General features: G+C 35.3%; 1 protein-coding gene across 3 annotated transcripts in view; it reads right to left on the reverse strand.

The window, feature by feature from the left end:
• PCDH7 (protocadherin 7) overlaps window positions 1-26855 on the reverse strand; it is a 293178-nt gene that overhangs the window by 126804 nt on the left and 139519 nt on the right. For 2 of the 3 annotated variants that reach the window (XM_065699344.1, XM_065699360.1), the window contains exon 2: window positions 22593-22809. In XM_065699344.1, coding sequence (XP_065555416.1) covers window positions 22593-22809 — 217 coding nt within the window. Of the gene's footprint in view, window positions 1-19816; window positions 19853-22592; window positions 22810-26855 lie in introns of all 3 variants that reach the window. The other variant, XM_065699353.1, reaches the window with a different exon arrangement.

Below are 26855 nucleotides of genomic sequence, written 5' to 3' on the forward strand. Positions count from 1 at the left end.
AATCAAGTATCTGAGTAAATTACAAACACATCTACATAATTAGAATCTTGTTTATGCTATGAGGAGACCTAGCCAGTTCAAGTTACAGGTGAAACAGAAATAACTTGATAGTCTGACTCGCCAACATAAACAAGAACATTGTAGCTGAGTAAACAACATTTATGTTACAGTCCATCAGTAGCTATCTTGCAATTTTCAGAATTCTAACTGTTAGACATCAAAAATCTCCAAGCAGATTCATGGTATGTGCTAATTGTATCATTGACAGCAGACATTCATCAGAAGGCAAAAATCTAGTGAGCACAGAGCACAAAGCTCTGAGTCTGGAAAACTACTCTTGGTGGTTGCCTGAACAGAATATACAAGTATCTTTCCTTCCATTTCCGAGTCTCCTACCATCCCTAGCTCCCATTCCACTGGCCTAGTTTGTGGTCTTTTAGAATCATAGAATCATAGAATAGTTAGGGTTGGAAAGGACCACAAGATCATCTAGTTCCAACCCCCCAGCCATGGGCAGGGGCACCTCGCACTAAACCATCCCATCCAAGGCTCTGTCCAACCTGGCCTTGAACACCCCCAGGGATGGAGCATTCACAACCTCCCTAGGCAACCCATTCCAGTGCCTCACCACCCTAACAGGAAAGAATTTCCTCCTTATATCCAATCTAAACTTCCCCTGTTTAAGTTTGAACTCGTTACCCCTAGTCCTATCACTACAGTCCCTAATGAAGTGTCCACCCCCAGCATCCTTATAGTCCCACTTCAGATACTGGAAGGCTGCTCTGAGGTCTCCATGCAGCCTTCTCTTCTCCAGGCTGAACAGCCACAAATTTCTCAGCCCATCTTCATACAGAAGGTGCTCCAGTTCCCTGATCATCCTCCTGGCCCTCCAAGATGTATTTTTGTTTGACTGTTTCCCATATGTTTGAGTGCTTCCCATAATATTACTTCTAATAAACTTGGTATTAACAATATCATGCTCAGAAAGATCAGGCTCAGTTTGATACTTGTTCCCTTACATAGCTTCAATATACCTTAAATATGATTACATATTTTGAGACAAATGCTACTTACATGATTCTAGACATCTTACACTCTCTGACTAAAACAAGAAATACCACTATGACTTCTCACATTTTCAGTAAGAGAGGAAACTCAGAGGTGTAAGCCAACAAAATTATTACCCTAGTAGTATAAGCTAGAACCTTACAGGGAGTTTCAGGTTAGTTACTGATGACTCACTGTGACAGCTGTGGTCATTACACTCAGCATCAAATAAAAAGGGATAATAGGCATGCCATTTTTCTAGAAGCTCAGTAGTTTGGGGATAAGCGTTCAGAGAATGAATTGCACAAGCTAGTACTGAAATCTAGGGAAAAGTCTTGGGTTAAAAGTCTTGCCTGGCAATATTTGGCTCTGTTTTGTTGCTTGACAGAGCCAAGAACAGTGATAATGAGCATAATTTTTGTTCAGGGATGAGAAGGAGTCGTTTTCTGTAAGCAACAGCAAGAAGCATGTAACTAGAAGCAAAAAGTGAAAAAGAATATTGGCTCTGCCTGTTGTGTGGTTGAACCTGGCTCCATCACAGCACAGATTTTGGCTCTGCCCTGTCTATTATTGTTTATTCTGTGGACAGGTGAATGTTCTAGCTGGAAAGCAACACACCTCAAAGTCATTTGGCAGAAACCATCTGTGATTAGAGTCTTCAGCAAAGTCGTGCTTTTTTGAGTTAATAACCCTGCTTAGTTCTGCTAATAGTCTATGTTAAATTGCTTGCTTTTAAAAGCTGGCAACCAAAACATTATAAAGCAAAGTAGGATCATTCATTTAGGCATGTAGTAGTTTCAGCTACTAGTTGGTGATTGCTGTTGTCTCACAGTCCATATAATTATTTTTATTTCAATTTTTTTAATCTATTTGATAGAAACTTTTTTCTGCTATGTACATCCCTCCTCTATAAATAAATATGTATCATATACACTTATATTTGCACATTATATAAGGACTCATCAGTGTTACAAACAACTGAGCTAGAAGACTGCATGTGTCAGCCTTCATCTTCAACCTTCTCAACTCTTTCCAAGTCTGGATTTTCAATTTTAATATTAGCTGAGGGAAAGCAAAAAAAAAAAAAAAAAAAAAAAATTGATGACAAAAACAAAAGCTTGGTCTTGCATCTCACAGATACAGGAAAAGAAATATCATTGGAGCATTGGCTTGGAGATCAGGCTGGTTGAAGGTTTGAACAGCAAAATACTTTTTACCTAGAAGTTTAGATTATATCATAACCCAGAGATGGAACAACCTGGCCTATCGACTGTGCTGGTTTTGTCTGGGATAGTTTACTTTCTTCATAATAGCTAGTATCAGCAATGTTTTAGATTTGTGCTGAAAACAGTGTAGATGATACAGGTAGGTTTTACTGATTGCTGAGCAGTGTTTACACAGAGTCAAGGCCTTTTCTGCTCCTCATACCACCCCACCAGCAAGTAGGCTGGGAGTGCACAAGGAGTTGGGAGGGGACACAGCCAGGACTGTCAACTGACCACAGGGATATTTCATACATACGGTGTCATGCTCAGCATATAAAGCTGGGGGAAGAAGAAGGAAGGGGGGAGTGTTGGGAATGATGCCATTTGTCTTTCTGAGTAACTGTTATGAGTGATGCAGCCTTGCTTTCCTGGAGAACTGAACACCTGCATGCAAATGGGAAGCAGCAAATTAATTCCTTGTTTTGCTTTGCTTGCATGAGCAGCTTTTGCTTTGCCTGTTCAACTGTCATTATCTCAATCCATGAGTTTTCCCACTTTTATTCTCCCAGTTCTCTTCCCCATGCCACTGGGGAAGAGTGAGAGAGCAGCTCTGTGGCGCTTAGTTGCCAGCTGGGGTTAAACCATAACAGGACAAAAGGGAATGAATTGGATGCACAATCATTTTTCATTTTCAGACTCATAGCTCCTGTCTATCTCACAACAGTGGTCTAGAAATTGGCTTTTCTTATATGGTGCTTTTAAGTTGGAGTTCAACAAATTTATTACACAAAATATACAACAAAGTTGTCTGTAAGGGAATGGAACTGCCGAGTGGGAGGCCTCTACCAGTCCCTACAGCCTCTATTTTATGAGAAGAATATGTCTCAAAGACAATAATTTTTTAAAGAATATATCTACAGCATTTTTTGTTAGTTTCCTTCAGTAAAACTATGCAACATGAAAACATTTTCTATATCTTTTAAGAATGTTTTTGTTCCAACATGATTTGACTTGTGGATTATATTGAAAAAAAAAACCTAGTCACATTAGAATAAGTTTCATTGTTTGATCAAAAATTTACAATAAACTGAATTCTACAGGTTCTGAACTGGACATTCTTAACAAATAGACATGGAAAATATGTTACAAAAAACCAAACCCTAGAAATATAGTTTAGAGTGTAGATCTGGTTTTCTTTCCTCTTCTTTTTTGCATTCCATTGTGCTACATGAAAATAATAGGTTTTTTTTAATTTAGAATAGAACAGAACAGTTCTAGTGGAAAGGGACAGACTTACAGCAATCATTTAGTTCATCCAAAAGTTACAGCATGTTACTAAAGGCATTGCACAAATGCCTCTTCAATACTGGCTTTGGGCATTGACGACCTCTCTGGGAAGCCTGTTAAAATGTTTGATTAGCTGCTTGGTAAAGAAATGCTTGCTAACATTACATATAAACCTCCCCTGGTGCAGCTTCGAAGTATTCTCACTCATCCTATCTCTGGATCCAGAGAGAAGAGTTCATCATCCTCCTCTTCATTTCGCCTCCTCAGGAAGCTGTAGAGAACACTGAGGTTGCCCTTCAGCTTCCATTTCTCCTATGAATAGATATTAGGTAACGATTCAACAAAGTGAAGAATCAGGAGATCTACTAGATCTTACGTACTTTTTCATGGTAGATTTGTTTAGAGCAGTTACAAGGGAAAAGTTATTTATATTATGTTTTGCTCTGAAGTTTTAGTTTTCAGTCATTTTTGGGAATTTTTTTTACAGATCTCTCCATTTGATATTAGTAGTTTACAAGATATTTTATTGTAGGACAGGAAATCACCATGCAGTGATATAAATATTTCTCCTGCAGCACGTCCCGCTGTTTTATTTTTGTACACCTGCAGGGCTAATAAGATACATGATATACTATCATCATGAAGTGATGGTAATGCTTACAAAAGACGTAAATATTTTGTCATTTATTATACCTGAAGTCAAATAATTTCCTTTACTGTTAGCATAATCTATAGTATCTACACTGTTAGTATAAAGGGTAAAAAACTCCAAAGGTTTTCCAAACCTACACAGCTATGAAATATAACTAGAAATTTAAAAAAACATTGTTTTTCCAGAGAAGAAAAATGTATTATAAATTAACAGGATTTCCCATTCATTTTTTTACATAATATTAAAATAAAAGGAAATTATACAAATATTTTAAAAGTAATTATACAATGTAAGATTAACTCAAAAAAATCTGTAATTGTCAATAAACCCCCAACACATTAGTAGTGAAATTATGTAAGAGAGTTAAAAAAAAGAAAGGATTGGAAAGTCTTAACATCTCAAGAGTATGTATAACCAAGCACACTAAGATTATAAAACAATGTACTGTATGTTATTATTGCCTGTAATATCAAGGAGGAATAATCTATTTCATATATAGTATTCAATTCTTGGGAAATGAATTGTTTAAATCAGGCTTGACAAATAAAAATTTCTGAAATTAATTTTTTAGGGAAAAAAAAACCAAACAACCAAACTCCTAAAATCTAATCCCACTTTTAGAATCCTGATATCTCCTAAGAATTCAGATTTCTTATAAAGAAAGATTTTTTCTTTTGTTCTTTTTTTCTTTTTAGATTTTTGTTCCTCTTTTTATTTTAATTATTTGATTTATTTTACTGTCTTTTTTTTTTATTTATTACCACTACTGAAGAATTAAAAAATTATACCTTGAATATAGGAAAACCTTGTAAGCTAGTATTTTAAAGAAATAAAAATACAGAAGAGTAAATGAGCTTTCATCTACATGAAAGCAATTTCAGTTCTTTCACCAGAGCTGTGATCCTATAAGCACTTCCATAAATAACAAAATAGTGATAGAGACGTTCGTGGTAAAGATACACTGGGAAGGGAAATGTGTGTGTTTTTCTGGAGTGAGAGCCCTATTTGCCACTTAAGGAAAACAGGCTATTCTAATTCAACAGAATACCTGGAATAGAAAAACACTTCAGTGTCCACCAAAGTATCTATGTGCTTGAAAACATTAAAATCCATTTTCTTCCCAAAAGTGAATAATGAAGCATTTAATGTAAAATTTTTTCTTCCTTAGATTATGATTATTCTTAGCTAGCTGAACTTAACCTTTAATTGAATGTAAAATATTTTAAATGCTAGATTTATGACACTTTAAATATTAGAAAATACGTCAAGTATTAATATAAAAATAAAATGCTCCTCTTCATTTTATGCTAAAATGAAATTTAAAGAATCTCATTTATTATAATTAATGCTAGAAAGTTACTTTTGTTGAAATAATTTTCACATTAGTGGATATAGTGTCATATAATTATCTGCTGCAAGTTTATTTCTTATGACAATTATAAAAATTAAAAAGCTACAGCTATGTTGGCTAATATGTTTTTGAAAGGCATGCAAAAGATCTTTAAGCTTATTAAAACCCCAAACTGAAACATAAATGTGCTTTTCTGAAGCACTAAGAGGCATCTTCACCAATACGCATCTTTACTAACGGCACAGTTTCTTGCTTTGAACTCCAATACTACCAGCAAATAGACTGCCACTTTTACTAGAAAGTTAAAAAAAATAGTTCTTAAAGCATCTACAAGGATGACTCAACATTGTCTTAATTACAGTATTAGCTATTTCTTCAGGTGTAACAAAAGGATAATTATTCCTTAAGTCTACTAAAACATTCCGGAAAATAACATTTAGCAAAATAAAATATTGTATATTAGTAGCAATAGCACTTCTATATATTACACTACAAATAAGTTATGGTTCAATAGATTATTTTTTCAAGTACCTATACAAACACTTCTCCAAATCCTCCTGAAAACTACTGCACTGCATGAAAGTTCAGTGTTAAGAAAGGAAAGGTCTTTTGCAAATACTGCTGGAGTAGCAGAAGCTTTGGAAACTTCTTACGCCACCCCCGCCCCCCCCCCCCCCCCCACCCCCCGATATTAGATATACTTGTTAATAATAAAGAAATTCTTGGGGGGAGGGGGGCAAACGGGGAGGGGGGTAAAGAAAAGGGGGAGTGAGAAGGGGAAAACCAGCAAGGCTAAAAAAGGTCAGAGCAACTCTGAATTAAACATTGCCAGTTTAATTCTGAAATCAACAGGACATGCATGTAGAGATTATCTTAGTTATTAGACATTTTCTCATCTGTGAAGGAAAATATTTATATGAAGGAAAATTAATATATTGGGCCATATCAAGCTGCTACAGCTTCTTTTTCTTCCATTTCTTTTTTTTTTTTTTTTTTTCTTTCTTTGTTGACAATTCTGTGCTTGGAAAACACCATGAATATGGACATTTTTTGTATGATGAGAATAGTCACAGTGAAGGTTGGCCTTAATCAAACTAAAACTTGGAAGTAACATACATGAAAGTGGCAATTATCAGCATCTTTCCCTTTGCAAAGCTCACAGATTTATTCCTTTCTATTAATTTTATGAAATGTTTTGCATCTTTGTTGTATAATTAACAATTTTTTTTTATTGTCTCACACTGACTGTGGCAGAGCTGAAAGCAGAACCTAGACTCTCCAGCTCTCAGTATCTATTCCCATTCATGCTGTGAAATGAACTCATAAGTTGAAATCAAGGGGGGAAAGAGTTTATTTCTTGCTGATGCAGCATGATGGAGCTATGACCCCTGCAAAGGCGAGTACTTGGCTACCTGAGTTGCTGATTAAGCACTGATTAATGGTTTGCTTACGATTTGAATGAAGGTATCATCTTAGCTACTGTGAATGATTTTTCCAACTTTTTACTTTTTAAAACCTGTTATTTCAAAGAAAAGCCTTAAAAGCATTCCTATTTTCATTTTCTCGTTTTATTAAAGGAAGGGTCTTTGCAAGACAGTTCTGCTAAGGTGCTAAAAATATTTGTCTCTACTTAGCTATAGTAGTAACTGCACAGGTTTAAAAAACTATCCAAGTTCAGATCTCAGAGATTAGAAAATTAACGAAAACATTCATAAAAATCTTTCCTGCTAGAAAACTAAGGAAAACAAAAATAAATAGTTCTTTCCTTAAAAATATTTTAAAAAGTAACTTAACATTTGTTATTCTTTTGGGGTTGTATCCTAGTGATCAAAAGCTGAAAATTTACAGACATTGCATATTTTGCCAAATTTTCCATGACACAAAGCACCACGACTCTCACTAAAGTCAGTGGCATCTTATGTTATGCTAAAAGAGAAGAAGTTGCAGTATTTCAGAAGCGACTCTATATACAGCTAAGACTGATGTAATTAAAACATGTAATCATGTTTTTAATAATGATATTATTTTATACCAAGAAGATTTCTAAATATATTTACTAACCCTATCAATGAACTACAGATTTTTCTTCTACGCTTTTCAGGCGTCTTGAGACACACACAGAAGTGGCAGCTTGCAGAATTTAGTTATTTTTACTAAAGTCACATCTCTCAGAGTTATGAGAAATACACACACAAAAAAAACTCATCCTACAGGTGTTAAGAATGAAGCACAGAAATATGGAAAATAAAACTGAAAATGTAGAAGGCAAATAAAAACTATCATGGGTCTGTATATGTTCATACATTGCTTTGAGGTCAATCTACTGTATGTTTGTTTTCCTTATGAGGGCTTTCTGTGATTTCTGACATTAATATTATGTATATATGTAAGCAGCTCAAGATTTGTAGGATTCAGACAGGTGTTATAGCATAAAGTTAGCATTTGGCCCCAAAATAAGCATAAAATATAATAGGTTTAGCTATTTCCTGCAATTCCACATCCCTACTTGTAGCACTACTTACAATCTAATCATCTACAACCCATAAATAATGGCTTGCCTGGTTGAACAGATTTTACTCGCAGTGGTTTTACTATGTCTCAGTACAGTGTTAGTTACATGAAAAGCAGCTGCAAAACATAGGACCTTAAGAACGAAACTATATTTAGCTGTTTCTAATGGTTGTAATTCCCTTCTTTACAGAGTTGTTCAAGTATTGTGGATGAAGTTTTAATCTATCTCCTTCTAGATGAATCTCATAAATACTGTATACAAATACTTTATCCTTTATGCAGACTACAGTTCCTGTGGAAAAATAAGTGACTGTTGTAGCACTGTGTTAAGGAAATTTTAGTCCTGTAGGAAAAAAACAAAAAGATAAGAATAACTCAGATTTAAACTGTCTAAATGAGTTTGTCGTTTAACTGCTGTTAATTAATAATGCCTTTGGTATTGGAATGAAAGAGATTATGCAGGCAAGTCCCCAAAAGCCCTCTCAGTTTTCAAGCCGTTGGAGATTTTGAGACCAGATTTCAGGGATTCTTTGCTCTTCGACAATATACCAATGAACACAGCAAAACTTTTGAAAAGATGCTTTTAATAGAGTTTCTTCATTTTTAACTGTTCTCTCAAGACCTATTTGAAAATTACATTGTATACATTTTCATGCATATATATGTGGATTTATATAACTGAACAAAGATGGGATTATTTGTCAAAGAAGTAGTTAAAGCACTAGGAAAATCACAGCATAAGATATTTCTAAGAGACACTTGTGAGAGAAAATAGAGAACCAATATGGTAAAATTTCAGAATAAAAGCTCCTTTCTGCAGGAGAGCAGTATTGGTGGAAAACAATGAGACCAGAAAAAAAAAATTTGTTTATTCCATTCTATTTTCCATCCTTTCATAGCAGAAAAAAACTGAATTTACTTTAAGCTAATAGAATACAAGCACTCCTGAGTTCCATTACTATTAAGTACCATTACTTTACAGGAGGCCACAGTTAGCTTTTTTTTTTTAATTCTAATTGCATTAAAAACCTCTTTATATTGGGGTGAACTGAACTTGAAAGACTCCCTTCAGTTAAAAACATTTAAAATTAGGTTAATAGAAGTGCAAGGAAATACAGGAACCAATTCTGTTTTGAAACTTCTGCCCTGACTAATCTCCTTCACTACTTTCTGTTCATTAAAACTATTTTAATCTGTTGTTGAAATTCAATGCAAGGAATACAAGTGCAAGGAAATACAGGAAGTAATTCTGTTTTGAAGCTTATTCCCTGAGTAGTGTCCTTCACTACTATTCTGTTCATTACTGAAGACTACTGAACATTAAAATAACTATTTTAATTCATTGTTGAAATTCAGTCCTAGATGGATTTTCTATTCCCACTCAAACCTAGACCTGATGGGATGTGTCAGGTTGTGAAAAGATAGAGCACTCTGCCTATGATATCAAGCCAGCCAAGACAGTAGCATTTGGCAGCCATTGCCATTCAAAGACTAATGAACTTTGTGTCAGACCCCTTTTCCTTAGCTGTTCTTATCTATCCTCTTTCCTTGGCTAACAGTCTCAACCAGGATGCTATTGCTTTGGGGGGCATAATTACCTCTCCAGTAGGTAATATTTTCCAAGTATTAACTCATTTTACACCAGCCACTTAACAACCACCTTAGAGTAATAGCTTTCTATCACCACTGACTTGGGCCTGTTTCCATTCTTTTACTATTTATTTTCACATTAATAAACAGATTTGTCTTGTCAGCACAGTTTTCTTACTTAGGGCCTTCTGAAAGAAACACCTTCTGAAAGTCAGTTACCTATGGTAGGAAAAACAACAGTTCCAGACAGAACTGTGTTATAGCAAATATTTTGCTTTTACAACTTCCTTAAGTTCATCAGTTAGCATAGCATTTATGAAGAAACTTCAGGACAAGGTCTTAATGTTTTGGAGAAGTTTTTCCACTTAAAATTCATATCATGAGCAGTGGCATGAGGGACTCTACCTGGTAAAAGCTCAAGGCAATTGTTTCCTTTCGAAGAGAAAAGCAAGAGAAAAATATTCACTTATCTGAACCTTTGTGAGCATCAGGAATTTTTCTGTATTCTCCCATTACTATTTGTGAGATTAGATCTGATTGTGTTTCAAGTTTCCATATCTATGCTCCTGGCAAGTGAACTATGCCTCTGAGGAACATCCTTTGTTAGGAATGCTGCACTGTGACAGTATAGAGTCTGTCCTCATATTGCCATTTATAAAATCTGGCATATATTCCTCTTTGACTCTCAGACTACTTTCCTTCATCAGGGTCTGTCCACGAGCCAGTGTCTTATGCCACTGTTATTTCCCAAAGATTAATTCTGCAGGTATGGCCATTTCCAATATAGGTTGAAATAAAGGGTGGAAAAAATCTGTTCTACTTGTGCCCTTTAAATACGGTTGTCAAGTCCCTCAGATTAAAAACAAAATCCAAACATATTTTTATACAGATTACTTCCCACCCCCCACCCCCTGTCACCCTTGGTGTCATCCAGGTAGAGAACAATGGACAGAATATTTTATACTAGCTAGGGGTTTAAAAAAAAAATTAAATTCTGATATTCTTTCAGGTTTCTTCAGCCTTATGCTAATTACTAAAATCTGAGAGTGCTGTCCAAATCATGCTAAGAGTAGAACCAAAGCCCATGCTATAGCCAGTTCATTGTACTTAGGTACACTAAAAAGTTCGAAACAGGCTCTCAGGAAGGATATGAGTCATACACTCAAGTTCTACACAACTAGTGAGTCATACCATGCAGGTTCCTTGCATACTGTCAAATGGATCACCATTTTTTCACTGTTCCAGGATAGTTTAAATATTTTTTTTTATGCTTTACATGTCACTACAAAATTTCTACCTTTGCTACTGCAAACTTTCAGTAAGCATAAAAACTTCTGGCACCAAATTTACGCAGAAGATTTCATTTTAACTGTCTTTGTTCACTTTTTTCCCCCTATAACATTTTAACAAACTAATAAAACCGCATTAAATACAGTACCTTAATCATGCTGGGTGGTATTGAATCAGACATCCTCAAATAAAATCAAAATACTTGGATTGTTTACATTTTAATAATCAGGGTATGTAATAATGTCACTCTCCTTTCACCCTGTTAACACCACTATGTCCCAAAGCCCAGTAGAAACCTAGAAAACAGCTGAAGTTAACTATTTTATTACATTCTCATATACTTGAACTATGGTTGTATACAAGACATCTAAACCAAACAAATCTCCAGGGCTGTCAAATCCACTGGCATATCACAATAACCCCTGTATTATTATTGAAAAACATGGCAGGATATTAAAAGAATGGTAGTACGCAATTCAGTAGCCAGGAATGATGGCCACTGCTAATGGAATTAAATATTGCAAGTTATTAATAAAATACATACTTAAGTTTATTTCTCAGATATTCTGATAAAGATAACAAAACAGGTTTCTATTCTCCACTTAGAGAACAGAAGTTTCTGTTATTAGCTGACACCAGTGGAAGGTGAAATTACATCAGCTCTCTTTGACTTCTCTTTGTAATAAAAGCTTGCAATGTCAACTTCCACTGAAAAATGTTACTTTAACATCTCAGGATAATGTAGATGTCATCACACAACCTCTAAAAGGTACACAGATTCTCCTCTTCAAAGATAATATGAATTAATTGTGAGCAAAATAACCCTACATTAGAAAACAGTCTACAGTGCAGCTGGAACAGTTTAAAGATAGTAAGATAAAAGGACACAAGTACCACATACTTGGTTTCTCGAGATTAATTTAAAAATCTTTTTCCTAAGATTTCCTCCAAGACATTACTGGTCTGTTACAATCTCAGGAAAAGATAGAAAAAAAAAACAAAAAACCCTGGATCAAGAAAAAATGCTACCATTAAACCATAGGAAACCCTGCCATTAAACCCAGGTAGGGTAAAAGAAACCCAACAAACCAAACAAAACCAAACACTTGGGTGCAAGCTTGTTCTATGGCTTGTTTACATAGAATCATAGAATAGTTAGGGTTGGAAAGGACCTCAGGATCATCTAGTTCCAACCCCCCTGCCACAGGCAGGGACACCTCACACTAAACCATCCCACACAAGGCTTCATCCAACCTGGCCTTGAACACCGCCAGGGATGGAGCACTCACAACCTCCCCGGGCAACCAATTCCAGTGTCTCACCACCCTAACAGGAAAGAATTTCCTCCTTATATCCAATTAAAATTTCCCGTTTAAGTTTTAACCCGTTACCCCTTATCCTGTCACTACAGTCCCTGACAAAGAGTCCCTCCCCAGCATCCCTATAGGCCCCCTTCAGGTACTGGAAGGCTGCTATTAGGTCCCCACTCAGCCTTCTCTTCTCCAGGCTGAACAGACCCAACTTCCTCAACCTGTCTTCATATGGGAGGTGCTCCAGTCCCCTGGTCATCCTTGTGGCCCTCCTTTGGACTTGTTCCAGGAGTTCCATGTCCTTTTTATGTTGAGGACACCAGAACTGCACACAATACTCCAGGTGAGGCCTCACAAGAGCAGAGTAGAGGGGCAGGATCACCTCCTTCGACAATTTTAGATAATGATACACTTTGATTTTACTTCCTGTGCTGATGAAATAATGCAGATTGCTTAGTAAAAGAACAAGTGTCCCTGCAGGGCTCTTTAGGGTTGATCTATGCCTTAGATGATACAGCAAAAAACAGGTTAAGACAAGCAAGCTGGGAAAACTAATGTAGGCACCTTTGTTTGGTTGCAAAAGAGCATGTAACCATGAAAATAAACTAACTCCACTAATACTTTTCTTCCTCCACTGTGTTTACATTTTACTTCCTCTATCTAATTTACGCTCATGTCTTCATTTCAGTTACTTTATATGGTAGGAAGAAGAACAGATTTCAATCATGTATCAAAACCATTTTTTTTAATTATCATTTAGTGAGAGATGGGTTTCTCATTTCGGTAATTCTTAAAAGCAGTATGAGAATGGAGAGTTTTTTTAAACATGAATGGATCAATCACTGATGCAAATTTATTTCTAAGAGCATGTTCCAAGTTAACTGTGATATAAGGGTTGAAATTAGTATAATGTAATTCTCTAATGTAACTAAAAACAAAAAGAAAAAAAAAAACCTTTATAAAAGTCAGATTACTAAAATACATTTTCTCACACAATTAATGTTGACTTGATTTTGCTTTTAGTGGTACACAAAAATTATGTGGGAGCCTAAAATCCTTTTTTTCATCGGTAGTGGAGGTTTTGTTGTTATTGTTGTTCCTTGTCCAAAACAAATCTAATTCCTCTGGAATTTAATTTTTAATTGGTAGAATTTCTTTAAAATCCTAATATTCATCTTGTTTCTAGCATATTCCATGATAACTTTTCTAGATATTGAACCACAGATATTCACAATGAATAGTATGCTGCTGCTGAGGCAAAAAAAAAAAAAAAAAGCCCATATAGATGATAGCATAGTAATATCCAGAAATACTTAAATGGCCCTGATATCTTCTCTTCATTAAAGAAATTGTTACTTTTCTCTGAAAAGCAATTGCCTTCTATAAAATAGAATTTTCAGAACTCCAGATGTCACACATTGTACTTGGGCTTTTAATTCCTTTAAATACCATTCTCTGGGTTTTGGCATATTAGCCTGACATTAAAACTTGCTAAGATGCATAAGAAATATACACACTTCCTTTCATTCTTTGTTTCACACCTTATTTATTTCTGTTTTCCTGTATAAATTGCTTGTTGTTCTCAGGAAATAAATTAGTACCATAAAAAAATGCTTCCAGAGACAAGAGAGTACATTATGCGTTCAACACAAAACATTCTCATTAAAGAATTTGTACCTACTCCTCCCCACCAGGCTAAGAAGTTTATTTTTCCTTTGTCCAATCCAAGACTAACGGCATACACAATTGCTTAAAAACCCTATTTAGGAAAAAGGTATTAATAGTTGCATGTAATCTAAAGGAAACTGGACAAATTTATGTATATAAATCCATAACAGTTATTAAATTCACAGTATGTGACTCAAGGAATCTGCATTATAAACAGTTTGTATGTAGGAGAATACTTGAAATACGAATCAATTTATCTGCCCTGCTATATTCTTCCCTGAATACCCTGTGTTGGCCACCAGATGATCTTTGGTCTGATGAATACTTTGGCTGGAATTCCCATATATGGAATTTAGTAATAGTTCTGTGGAGGGCTGGCACACAGGCATATCAGGACCATGAACCTTTTCAGATTGTGATTAGACTTGAAGAATTAAGTCTTATAAGAAACTTGCTGTTCTAACTCTAAATTCACACATCAGCATGCAAAAAAAAAAAAATAGAATATTGCTTACAGGAAACATTTTTTAGCTGCTTAGATAAGCTACAGGCTGGAAAATGTAAAGTTGCAGTTTTGGATGTAAAAAGAAATGCAAGATTGAGACTTTTAATCTCTTTTATATAGAATCATAGAACAGTTAGGGTTGGAAAGGACCTTAAGATAGAATCATAGAATCATAGAATGGTTAGGGTTGGAAAGGACCTCAAGATCATCTAGTTCCAACCCCCTTGCCATGGACAGGGACACCTTTCACTAAACCATCCAACACAAGGCATCATCCAACCTGGCCTTGAACACCGCCAGGGATGGAGCACTCACAACCTCCCTGGGCAACCAATTCCAGTGTCTCACCACCCTAACAGGAAAGAATTTCCTCCTTATATCCAATCTAAACTTCCCCTGTTTAAGTTTGGGCCCGTCACCCTTTGTCCTGTCACTATAGTCCCTAACAAAGTGTCCCTCCCCAGCATCCTTACAGGCCCCCTTCAGATACTGGAAGGCTGCTCTGAGGTCTCCACGCAGCCTTCTCTTCTCCAGGCTGAACAGCCCCAACTTTCTCATCCTATCTTCATATGGGAGGTGCTCCAGTCCCCTGGTCATCCTTGTGGCCCTCCTTTGGACTTGTTCCAAGAGTTTCACGTCCTTCTTATGCTAAGGACACCAGAACTGTACACAAGACGCTGAGTGAAGTCTCACGAGAGCATATGTTCTATGTCTTGTCACAGTGAGCTTTACATTTTACAGAACATTGTAAGAAGTGACTTTGTTAGATGTGAAAATGCAACACCTTATGAAACTAAAGTATATATAAATAATTTTGGGTAACAACTATCTGTTCTGTAATTTGCACTCCACTTTTATACAATGTCTTCATATAGCAGGCGTAGTTTACATTTAAATTTTTGTTTATGACATAGATGAGCACTTGCCAGTTTAATGTACTTGATATTTTAAGTTGTTTGCATATTTTTAAAACCAGATATTTGTGAATATTATTACTCCTTTAAGTTCAACTGTGGCAAATTAGACATGCTTTTGCCCCTTCAGTCCAAGTGCACCATTCTGAAAACACAGCCAGGTTTTTGTTTTGGATCGATAATTCATGTCTGATATTTTTTAAAGTGGACACAAGTAAAAGTTGCAGTTTCTTCTCTTACTTTAATCAGGAGTGGTTTTGCTAAATGCAAAAACTACTGCAGTTTTTAAAACATCAAACCCAAAGCATCAAACTTATACAAGAAAGACAAAAGTATTAAGATCTCTTATTCTATAAAGGTAGTATATAATAAAATATTGAGGTTTTCATCAACTAATATTAAATAAAAATAAATAGAACAGTAGTTGGGAACCAGCAACAGAGAACAAAACGTACTTATCAAGCACTGAAACAGAGAAGCAATACGCCTATAAACGACTTCTTTTGGATCTCCATTATACTTGATGAGTAGAAGGAACAGAAAGATCAAATGTTGTCCAGGAAACTGAAGAAACTGTCATTAAATACAAACAGACAACTGGGAAAACACGAACTGAGGAAAAATAAATTTTCGTTGACTATCTTCAATAGACTTTTTCCCAGGAAAGAGTCTTTTGTGGATGCAAAGGTTGCTAGATATTCCATTCACAAACCAGATGTCTCTTCTTCCTTGAGTCTGTAAATTTTGGAATGTATTTTGTCCTCCATCTACATTCAGGACTCTGACAGAATCAAAGGGAGTTCCGCAGTCTGCATCAGAGGGAGGCTGCCTGTGCCAGCAGCTGGCACAGAGGACTTGGACGAAAGCCTAACTCCACTAAGTCAATTGCAAAACCCTTATCAACCTAACTGCAAACTAGAAATTGGTGTCCAAATTATTACTTTTTGAGGGGTGGGCAATGTTTGGATTAATTACTAGATGAAAGATCAAGTCATAGCATGACACTAGAAATACCACTTCACTTTCTGATGATTTAGTGCTCCACTTTTCAGTTTAGTGTGTTCTTTCATATCCACCTCAGCGAATTGATTTTAAATTCATAGATGAGGCAGGTTATGTAACTGTGACTATCTAGATCTCATGAGTATTTGCAGTAAGAACTGACTCACCAAGATTTGTACATGTGCACTCCCACACGCACATATAAACCTGTCTGTCCCTCATTGTTGTTTCATCCTAACAGATAGAACTGCACAAATAATTTTTTATGAATCCAAAGTCTTTCTCCATTTTCAAATTATTGATTAAAACCTGATGTAATGTAAACGTGGACTTCCTTTTTTAAAGGTAATAAACGAAAGCTGGTTTAGTAAGTGGCAGTTCACTTTGATATCAATATACTGCTTTTAAGATTGGTGAAGAGTTAATGCTGCATATATTTTCTTTTTAAGAGCAAGATGCTGAAACCATGAATGAAGGAAGGAACCTTATAGTATACCTTAAAAAAAGAACCATATGCTATTCTTCACTATGAAGCACAAAGGGAACTACAGCAAGTACAATGGGAAGCCAACAGACATAGAACAGCAAGAGAAATGACAATACTATTCAGAAAATCAGAAAAATGCTGAATAATCTGTTAGCTTTGCTATCAATGTGTAGGAGAAGATTTTTAATACAGAAATATGCCTTCCTTCTTTGATTCCAGTAGATCCAAACATATGTTCTTTAAGCTACCAAAATCCTGATCAAGATGAAAAAAATTCACAGCAATATTCAGGTATACTTCATGAATAGGTAGTATACAGAAGTTGTAGGCATTTCTCTGGAAGGTCATGGAAAACAAAAAGGTATGGAAAGAGGAAATAAAAAATATACAATTCTGGCAGCTTCAATAAGAGTTATCTCTGCTCACTGTCAGCCTACATTTGGTCCTTTACTTTGCATTGCATATTTGAAGTACAATGTAAACATAGAACAGTAGGTAAGATGCACTTAGCAAGTAAGATAACCTTAGTGCGAAAACATGTAATGCACCTAAAATAATTCCTCATCTTTCTGTAGTATGTTATTAACTTAATAAAGTAAAAAATATGCAAAAATATATATCAACAGTAGGAATTTGCAACGCAATCAAAATATACTTCTCTCATTTCTATTGTAAGTATACATATATAACACTTCAAAATGCAAGTAACTCTTAAAGAACAAACACTGTATAGTTAAAGTACTACAGTGCACATAAGTCAGCAAACCACGTATTCCCCTGCTGAAGAAACTCGCAGACATATGGGGTAAGGTCATCTAAAGGGACATGGTAAAAGATTAAAAAGGAAAAGAAATCAAGGAGGAAAACTGCCAATGTTCTTCCCAACCAGGTTCATTGCCTTACATAAGACTACACTAGTGTAACAGGGATCCCTGCACAGAGTGTCTTAGGACCTGGGTTTTTTTTCCTCTTATAAAACGTCTTTTTACAGATCTTGCTAGAATACTTCATTCTCAAAACAAACTGAAGACATAATCTGTCACTGAATACATATACATGTGTTCCAAAACATTACAACTATATGTTGCTAGGTTTACAGAATCCAGAGTTCATTGCGTGCCTAATTATAGGTTAGGATTTATCAGAAATAATTCTTATGTATAAGTACTATATAATAATTTGTGCAGTGCATTCTGGTATTCTGGGTGCATACATGCAGGGTAACATTTAAGAAAAAGTAGATATAGTAGCACTGAAGGATGAAATAAACCAGAAAAGGAACTATTAGCATGCAATCACTACATTGAAAACCTTTACTGACTCAACCTCTCAGGTGCACTCCTCCCATCAACATTTTCAGGACACAGTTTAGAAAAAGTAATTATTCACATGCAATTAGGAGACCTGAATTCAAGAGAGCAAAGCATCTGAAAATAATGGTAGTGGAAAAAGTACAGTAATTCTATGAAATAAGTCAATGAATGTCTGCTCTGCAATGCTTACAACAAGGACATTTAAGTCTTCAAGAACATTAACCTGTGTTATTGGCACTGCAAAAAGCTAAAGAGAAATGGATTCTGTAAACATGGATTCTGTAAACTAATGGATTCTTTTTTTCACTTTAACATTTTGATCCAGAGGACAGATTAAAATTCTATTTTTCAACTAAAAGTGTGAGAATGCTCTTATAGATAAAATTAATTGCATTTATTAATTATCAAAATTCCTTTCACATTTTCGAATTATCTCACACAGCGTGAAAGCCTTCTCTAGATTGACAGTGGAACTTTTGACATTTACAGTCTAAATCTGAAATTGTCACTGAGAACATAGCATATTATCAGACTATGAATGGAGATAATGTACTTCCCTTGCCTTTTAGTTCTTCATGTGTCAGCCAGAGTGTAATTTATCTACTGATTTCTTCGTGGGACTCAAGTAACTGAATCACAAAAATTCTGAGCTCCTTTTCAGGTTTTGCACCTTACTTCCTCTATGACTTCAGACATGGCACTTAATCTTTCTTTACTCCCATTTCCCTCTGTAAAAATGAAAGCTATAAACCATTCCCTTATTTTCCTTCTTTCCCAAAAGTGACTGCTGTTCTCCACCCTTACATATCTGATACTGAAACATGGACTAACTCAAAACAGTGTGGTGCAGACCAAAGATATGTTCATGTAGAAATACCTGAGCCTAGATTTAATGCAAGTATCTTGGGTGTGGCAAACACTCTAATTATGAGTGCATGGATAAAAGTCTCCAGGGAAGAACATGTAAGCCAAAATTTAGAGTGCTGCAGTTTTGCTATCATAGGTATTTTAGCTAAATTAAAAAACAAACAAGCAAACAAACACAAACAAACAATCACCCCCCCCCCCAAAAAAAAAAAAAAAAAAAAAAGAAAGCCCACCAAAACCCTGATTAGGTCATCACATCATAAATAAATAATAAATATACAGATATCTGGAAGGAAAGAAAACAAAAAAGGAGCATAATGAAATATTTCTAAGAAGGCTGCAAGAAACATGATGTGGCATAAGGCATTATCAAAACCAGAAGGCTATGACTAAAGACCAGGAAACTCCTTTACCATGGTAATGGCTTTACCCTTAATATACAAATACGTATGTAATGAAAATGTTCTCCAGAAAACTTTTGTGCAATTTATGTTCAGACAGTGCCATTCTAACAGCAAAATTAGAGAAGGCTGCACATATGAGCAGAATTTCCTTGTAAGGAAAGCTCCAAGGGCAGGGGATAAATTAACTCAGAAGTTACTTCTGGTTCTGCAGATTTCACTAATTAACAAGATCTTTGCATACTAAATTTTCACAGTCAATCTGCTAACATTTCTTTTTTACTTCCCTTTTTTAATTTCTTCTACTGCATCTGATACCACAGCTAATGATCAGAATAAAACTTCAATCTACATCTGACAATCATGTAGGCTGGTAGATAATGTACAGTATATTCTAAGAAAACCACCCCCCTTACCGTTTTCTTTTCTTTCCAGAATTTCATTATCTTTGCCTGAGAAAACAGAAAGACACTCTTACAAACAGAAAACTGAATTTCCTAACTACTCTGACTGCGAACTCAACCATCTTACATTTGCTTTAACTACAAAAATTAATTTTCCTTTGTCATCTTAGCTTGCAAAAAGAAAGTATCAAATGTATCAGAGGGTTTAGTGTATTGTGCTGAAAACTATAATTTCCAAATTTAAAATAAGAGGAAATCCAAAGCAATTAACTAAAATTGCATTGTTTCACACAAACTGAAATTAAATGGTAAATATTTGAAGTAATAACAATTAATAACTAAAATAGCTTCCAAAGTGCTGTTTCCATGGAAAATCTGCATAAAAAATCTGGTATAAATCCTGATTAAAACCTAATCAAGTTAAACACTGCCGATTACCTAGATTCCAATTAAATGTGACAAATGAACACTTGACAGATTTCAGTTCCAATTCTATTTCTGTCAGAATGTTCCATTAATATTGAAGAATACATTATCAGAATTTGAAAATACAATTATGCTTAGAATATTTAAAATACAAGTGGACCTCAGAATCAGATCACAGAAACCTCTCACTCAAATGTCAGATAATACATATATGAAAGAACAAAAGTATATTTCATCCTGTTCAGTCATTATTTATAGACTAATATTAACAACAATATTTGGAGGCAGATGACATGACACTGAAGAAATTTTGTTTTTAAAATGTGGAAGCAAAATCCAGGAGTCTGTAGAGTACAATTTTCATTACACTGTCACCCACCTTTCAAAGGTCTCCGTTCATGGTTTTATAAAGGAAAAGGAATTCCTGACTACTATATGCAAGTCCCACTGTGAAATTATTTCTTTATGGTAAATTTGTTTTCAATCATTTATTCATGGAATAATATATCTATCTAGCTCAATGTTTCTATCCTATCTATGTGATACTATTTTTTAAAAAACTGAACCCAACAAATTCATCCTACCAAATATGAAGTATCATATACAAAAAAAAAAAAAACCACAACCCAAAACAACGTCTAAAATACTTTAACTTTTAGAATGCAATACCAGTTTTTGCATCACCACAAAATCTGGTTTAGTTTTTACACAGTTCAAGCACTCTTCATTTTCAGTTACACTTCAGTAAGTATGATGATATTCATCGGCTACCAAATATATTAAAAATTATATTCAGTTGTGGCTTTACAGTTTTGCCTGTATGGTTCAGGCATACTGCATGTTAGCATACTTTCTGAACTTGGAATTTAATGTCCAGTAATCTACTACACTGCTATATGTCCAGGGGAATTAACAAATTGTTTAGTTTCATTATCTTAACCACAAAATCTCACTACAAAATGGACAGTAAAATAACCATCCCAATTTAGTCATAAAGTCTAGAAATTTTTTTTCTGACATATTTCTTGTAATACCAGTATGACTTTTTTCCCTATCCTCATACCCAGAAAAATTAAATGTAAAGATATATTCATATAAACAACCAAGGAGAAAATACAGACATACACACACATACATAGCCTAATATACCTTCTTTTGAGATGGATAATACCATCCTCCTTTTTTGGTCAATTAGTCATCTCCTATTGGGATATACATTATAAGCATATATAGACTGCTGCAGCCACTCTTCAGTCATACATACTAGATATCTTATCATGGAGAATAACATACTTTTATTGGGTTGACATGCCTATCTGAGGAAAGACAAAAGCCCAAGAACAATTCTCCAGTGCTGTAATCTCTGAAAAACTAAAACATGCACTTAGCCAAACTAATGCATTTATTCTGTTACAGAAAATATGATGCCCTTCTTGCATATACCCACCAATTCAAATTGGATTAGCAAAGCCATAATTTTTTTTGTTATCAAAAGTCTGTATGCTTTGACATACAATAATTTATGTTAATGCTTATGGGCAAATGAAAAGACAATTAAGTCAGTGTCTGACTTTATAAAATTTTAGATTAAGGCCAATAAACAGAGAACAGTAAAACATTCACGTTTATGAAATACATTTCAAATAGAAAAAGTTTTTTTTTAATTCTAAATAGTTTTAGATAGGAAAACTTGAGATTTAAATTACTTTTCCTTTTAATAGCTGCAGAATTACTATTGAATAAATAAGGATTCAGCATTTTCTCCTTCTACATAAATAGATTCTGAATTTAAATGAGATGTTCTAAAAGTACTGTACAAAATAAAGTGTGAAGAAAAAGAATATAATGTTCTTTTCTAAACAATGACTTGACAGTGTTATTTTGAAAACAGTCTATATAACATTTTTGGGGAAAAGGGGATTCTTTAGAGTGGGGTTTTTAAATTTTACTTTCTTTTGCTGATGCTATCCATATTACATTCTGGGAAGTTTCCTAAGTAGTTTTTGAACCAAAATTGGAAGGAAAATAGAATACATGTCCTTTATGATCTTTTATCTAAAATGAAAAATATAGAATTTAATTCAGTGACCCTCTCCCCAGCCCTCTATTTGTATTTTTTCAATGTTTTAAGTGCTTCTGCAGTACAGTTTTTAGATCATGTAAAGAAAAGAAAGTGCTGGTTTTATTAGTAGTGTTATGTTCCATTATTTTGTGTATCTGCATTTTAACAAACTTTAAAATGAAATAATTACAGTTTTAACTATTTAATTTATTTATTATTTATTTGGACTGACCTTTCAAAAGTCTACTTAGTATCACTTGCTAGTGAGATTATGTGTGTGAATGTTGTGTTTGCCCCTACCATTTTCCATATGCTCTGCCTCACCAACACTGCCATCCGGCGTAGTCCTTTCGTAGTTGTCCTCTGGGAGTGGAAGGGCACCCAGTCTTGGCCCTGAAGAACTCTTACTGCTTGGTGTTTCTGACTCCTCCAGACCGCTGTCATAGCAACTCTGCAATGACCCCTGATGTGGGTCCTGAGGCTGACTCACAACAGAAAACGTCACTCTACGAAATGGCTGCAAGAGAAAAGATTCTGAATGTCACTGGAAAGTTCAGTCTTTGAACAACTGATTCTCAAAACATGACTTAAGCAAACTAATATTTTAACATTTACCAATTAAACATTTTTTCTAAATTAAAGCAAAAAGCAAGTACAGTCCTTAGAAAGCCACTGGACAGAGTATCTGTGGATTTTTACTGTGATACATGGTCCAGAACCTTCACACAGTTTTTCATAGCCTCCATTCAAATGAGTGCATGAGCTAAGAAAGCTGGTTTATAATTGTTTATAAATTCTTTTATAAATGATTTATAAACACAGTTTCTCTTTTACCTAATAATAATAATTTGAATGGAGTTTGTATTGGACTGCATAAAGGTACTTGACTCTGTGTGTGTGCGTGTGTAATAATGTGTGGGTGGTTATAAATGCTCACCTGTAAACTATATTGTGGGTATTAACATCATGGCAGCATACCCATAAACCTTTTATAAAATCACTTCCTGGGGTTTTGACATGAGAAAGAAGAAAAAAAGGAGGGGGAGAGGGGGAAAGGTTTCATTCTCTTAGCTCCTTTGCCATAAAATTCAGTACCTGGAGACAGGGTGTGTTGCCAGCTGACTTAATAAAGCCTTTAAAGTACTGCGAGCACAGCTGACACTGCATGCTTCCACTGGGACTGTACAAACATAGATTGTTAGAGATTTGTATTCATTCAAAATGACAAATATTACTATTGCTCTGTAAACCTACATGTTGAACCCTGGCGCCAGTGAATATTCCAGGAAGTGGGAGAGTAGATCCTTCAAATTTCAGAGGACACTGAGGGCAGGCGGTATTTTCAGTAAGAAGCTAGAGGATTCACCTATGATTTTAAATACACTCAAGCAGTAATGATACATTTCAAATAATTTAATGATAGATTTGAAATAACTTGCTGTTTGCAAGGCTATAAAACCACACAGAAATATCTGGTTTTCTAGAAAGCACCTTCTACAACAAACACCAATAGTTCCATTTTATAAGACACTATGTAGACTTTCCTGTGTTTAAAATGAGAGTGCTGCCCACCTTTAAATTCAGATGTATTTCAAGCCCTATGTTAGAATGAGACAGAGGCATACCCCACTTCTGGTCACTCTATGGTGGAAGCGTGTACGCAGGCCAGAAGGGGGAAAACAGCAATGACAAGCACTTACACATGCCCTGAAGAACAGAAGTCCACAATAGGTGGCCAACAAGTAGAGAGGTGGGTGGAGTTTCAGTTAGAATTTTTACTTTTTCTTTTTTGAGAATACAAAGTTTTGAGGATATATTTAGTGCTGATGGTAAATAGTTTGGACTACAAGTACAATGTTAACTCTTCCTGGCACAAGTAGATCAAAAGTTTATAAATGTCAGTGTTGCTAGAAATATAAGAAGATTCTAAGGGGAAAATCATGATATTCTCATGGTGAGTTTTTGACCTTTTAGAGTTTCTATTCTTCACCTGCAAAGTGCTTTTATACCATTTCAATTTAGAGCTTCATATCATATCTAATGCAAGGAGAACAGAGGAGCAAACCAGAAGAATATAGAGAAAAAGTAATGCAGATTTGAACACCAAATTAAAATAGTTTATAGTTGCTGTTTCTTTCACTAATGTGGAAATAGTAGAAAGCATCGAGGAGGATTAGAACTGCTGGATTAAGACTCTATATCTACAATATACACTATGATTATCTTTTCCCCAGTAAGATCTTTCCCTTCCAGGAATATTTGAAAGGAATACCATTGCCAAACTGCAAAAGAATTCTAAAAGCTTTCCTACCAGTTCTGAATTATGCAGGAAGGATAAAGCCCTTTTGCAGTAGTTGGTCCTGCAAAACATCAGCATCATTCATATCGTATTTTTATATTTCAATTAGAGCTTGTGTATTGTGCTACTGGCAATTTATACCCAAATTAATTCCCTTCAGAGAAATAAATAAATAAATGCAAAGAAGGGTAACAGAGCTATAGTTCTTTCTGCTTGTTTCACAGGTTGTGTATATTTCTGTATATATGGCATCTTTGAGGCGGACCCTTTTTTTATTCTTTTTTATTATTCTGGAGGTCTCTCTTGTACCTGCCACTTTGCACCTTTTGTTGTCCACTCCTTACCACCTCCTTACTTAGCTGGGGGTTGTAATTTCCCTCCTTGGCCATTCCTAGTTTGAGGTTCTCACCAGGATGACCAGCCTTGTAGCAAAGATGCCTTTACCAGCTTTTTCAAGTGAATCCTGTCTCTCTGCAGATGTCCTCAATCCTCTAAAAGGAGTCTGTTGGTCTAAAAACAAAATCCCTGTCCCACAGACCTACCTGCTCCTTCCCAAGCCTTTCATTTTTGTGACTGAAGAGACACCATAAACTCCTATGTGCCCTTCACCTTGTAGTCACTCTTGATATAGTCAACATCCTCACAGTGTCACTGGTGCCCGTGTGGATAAGGAGCAGCAGATAATGATACAATGAGTGACTAAGCCTCAGGAGTAAGGCATCCTGCGTCTGAACAGCTGGCATATTGCAAACCTCAACCCCCTTAGAAGAGGGTTTCTCAGGCTGGAGCTTCCTTAGGCAGAATTTCCACCCTACTGTCTGCTACCAGGGCACTGACCCTATTTTGCAGTTGCAAATCTGCAAGTGAAAAGAATTGTCTGCCCTGTGTCGCAACACATGACAAGCCTACAGTCTTCCTTATCTTGGGAATCTCTCCAGTGAGCACATTCTCTGGTTGTTCCACTTTCTATGAAGTCAGGGGTTCAGGCTGTAAGGATGGTATATGGGGGTATGTATATATATATATATGGGTAAATGTATTGTTATATATACTATACTACTATGCTAAATAGTATTTAGTGAAAATAAACAAAGAAATATGCTTTCAGACAAAATAGCCAGGTATGTAAGGAATATCCATACACTAATTCTTAATGGGAAACTGTGTTTTTCTTTAAAGTAAGATCTAGTGTAACTCATACAGCTTACCTTTGAAAAGATATGGTAAAAGGTAATACTGTGGAATCACACAGGCAAGCAACAGTAATTTATACATTTTCCCTCATGTTAAATATTTAAGCATAATACTAAGTGTACTTAGTATGCACTACTAAATACATACATAACATACACATATCAGGAAAAAGCTGGAACAAATTTTACACGGTATAAATAGGTGCAAGACCATCAATTTCTGTAGAGTTTAGTGAGTTTCCACTTAAGTTGCATAATACTGAATACTGGTAATAGCTAATGGATATATTAAATCAGCTTCTAAACTTCCACTTAAGGATTTGACTAGATTTCAAGATTATCACATCATAATTAGTCGTACTGTCCTCACAAAAATTAACTTTATAAATCCTTTTTTAGATCAGTACTTGAGCTGTGAACTGTTCCATACACCAAAACTTCATGCAATGAGATCCTGTACTCTGTAACTATCTGTCAGTTGCTACTGAGTTCTGGACCAGTGATACAAACTTTGTCAAAATGCATAATTTGGATTTACTTAGACCCTAGTTTATTCCTAAATATCATATTATCTCTCAAGGAAGGAATTAGCTGCTAGAGATAGAGAAAACATGCAAATTAAAGAAGCAATTCCCATACTTTCCCGCAGACTGCTATGTTTACCTGTTATCAGACCTTCCAGAGGAAACATTAAAATCTATATTTAAAAGGCCCTATTGACCTGATAGTCATATGATATGAACCACAAGCCACAGCTTAGCAACTACTTTGTAAAAGATGCTGAGGACCTTTGGGTACAGATTGACTGTGAAGTGGTAAAAATATCACCCTGTAACTCAGAGCTAAGCTCAATCAGTAGGACCTACCCTTAAAATATGAAGACCTACCCCTTACTGAAGTTTCACCTTGAAAAAACACACTCGCTTAAAGGTTTTTAGGGTTTTATTCGCAGATTGTGATGAATCAATTCCACCTACTTTTACAGACATAATAATCTGCCTGGGGTCACTTTGTGGCAAAGACATGCCGCACCATAAACACTTTGCATCATCTACAGTTAGTACAAGTGAT

This window comes from Lathamus discolor, chromosome 1 (assembly GCF_037157495.1).
Source record: "Lathamus discolor isolate bLatDis1 chromosome 1, bLatDis1.hap1, whole genome shotgun sequence".
Classification (NCBI taxonomy): domain Eukaryota; kingdom Metazoa; phylum Chordata; class Aves; order Psittaciformes; family Psittacidae; genus Lathamus; species Lathamus discolor.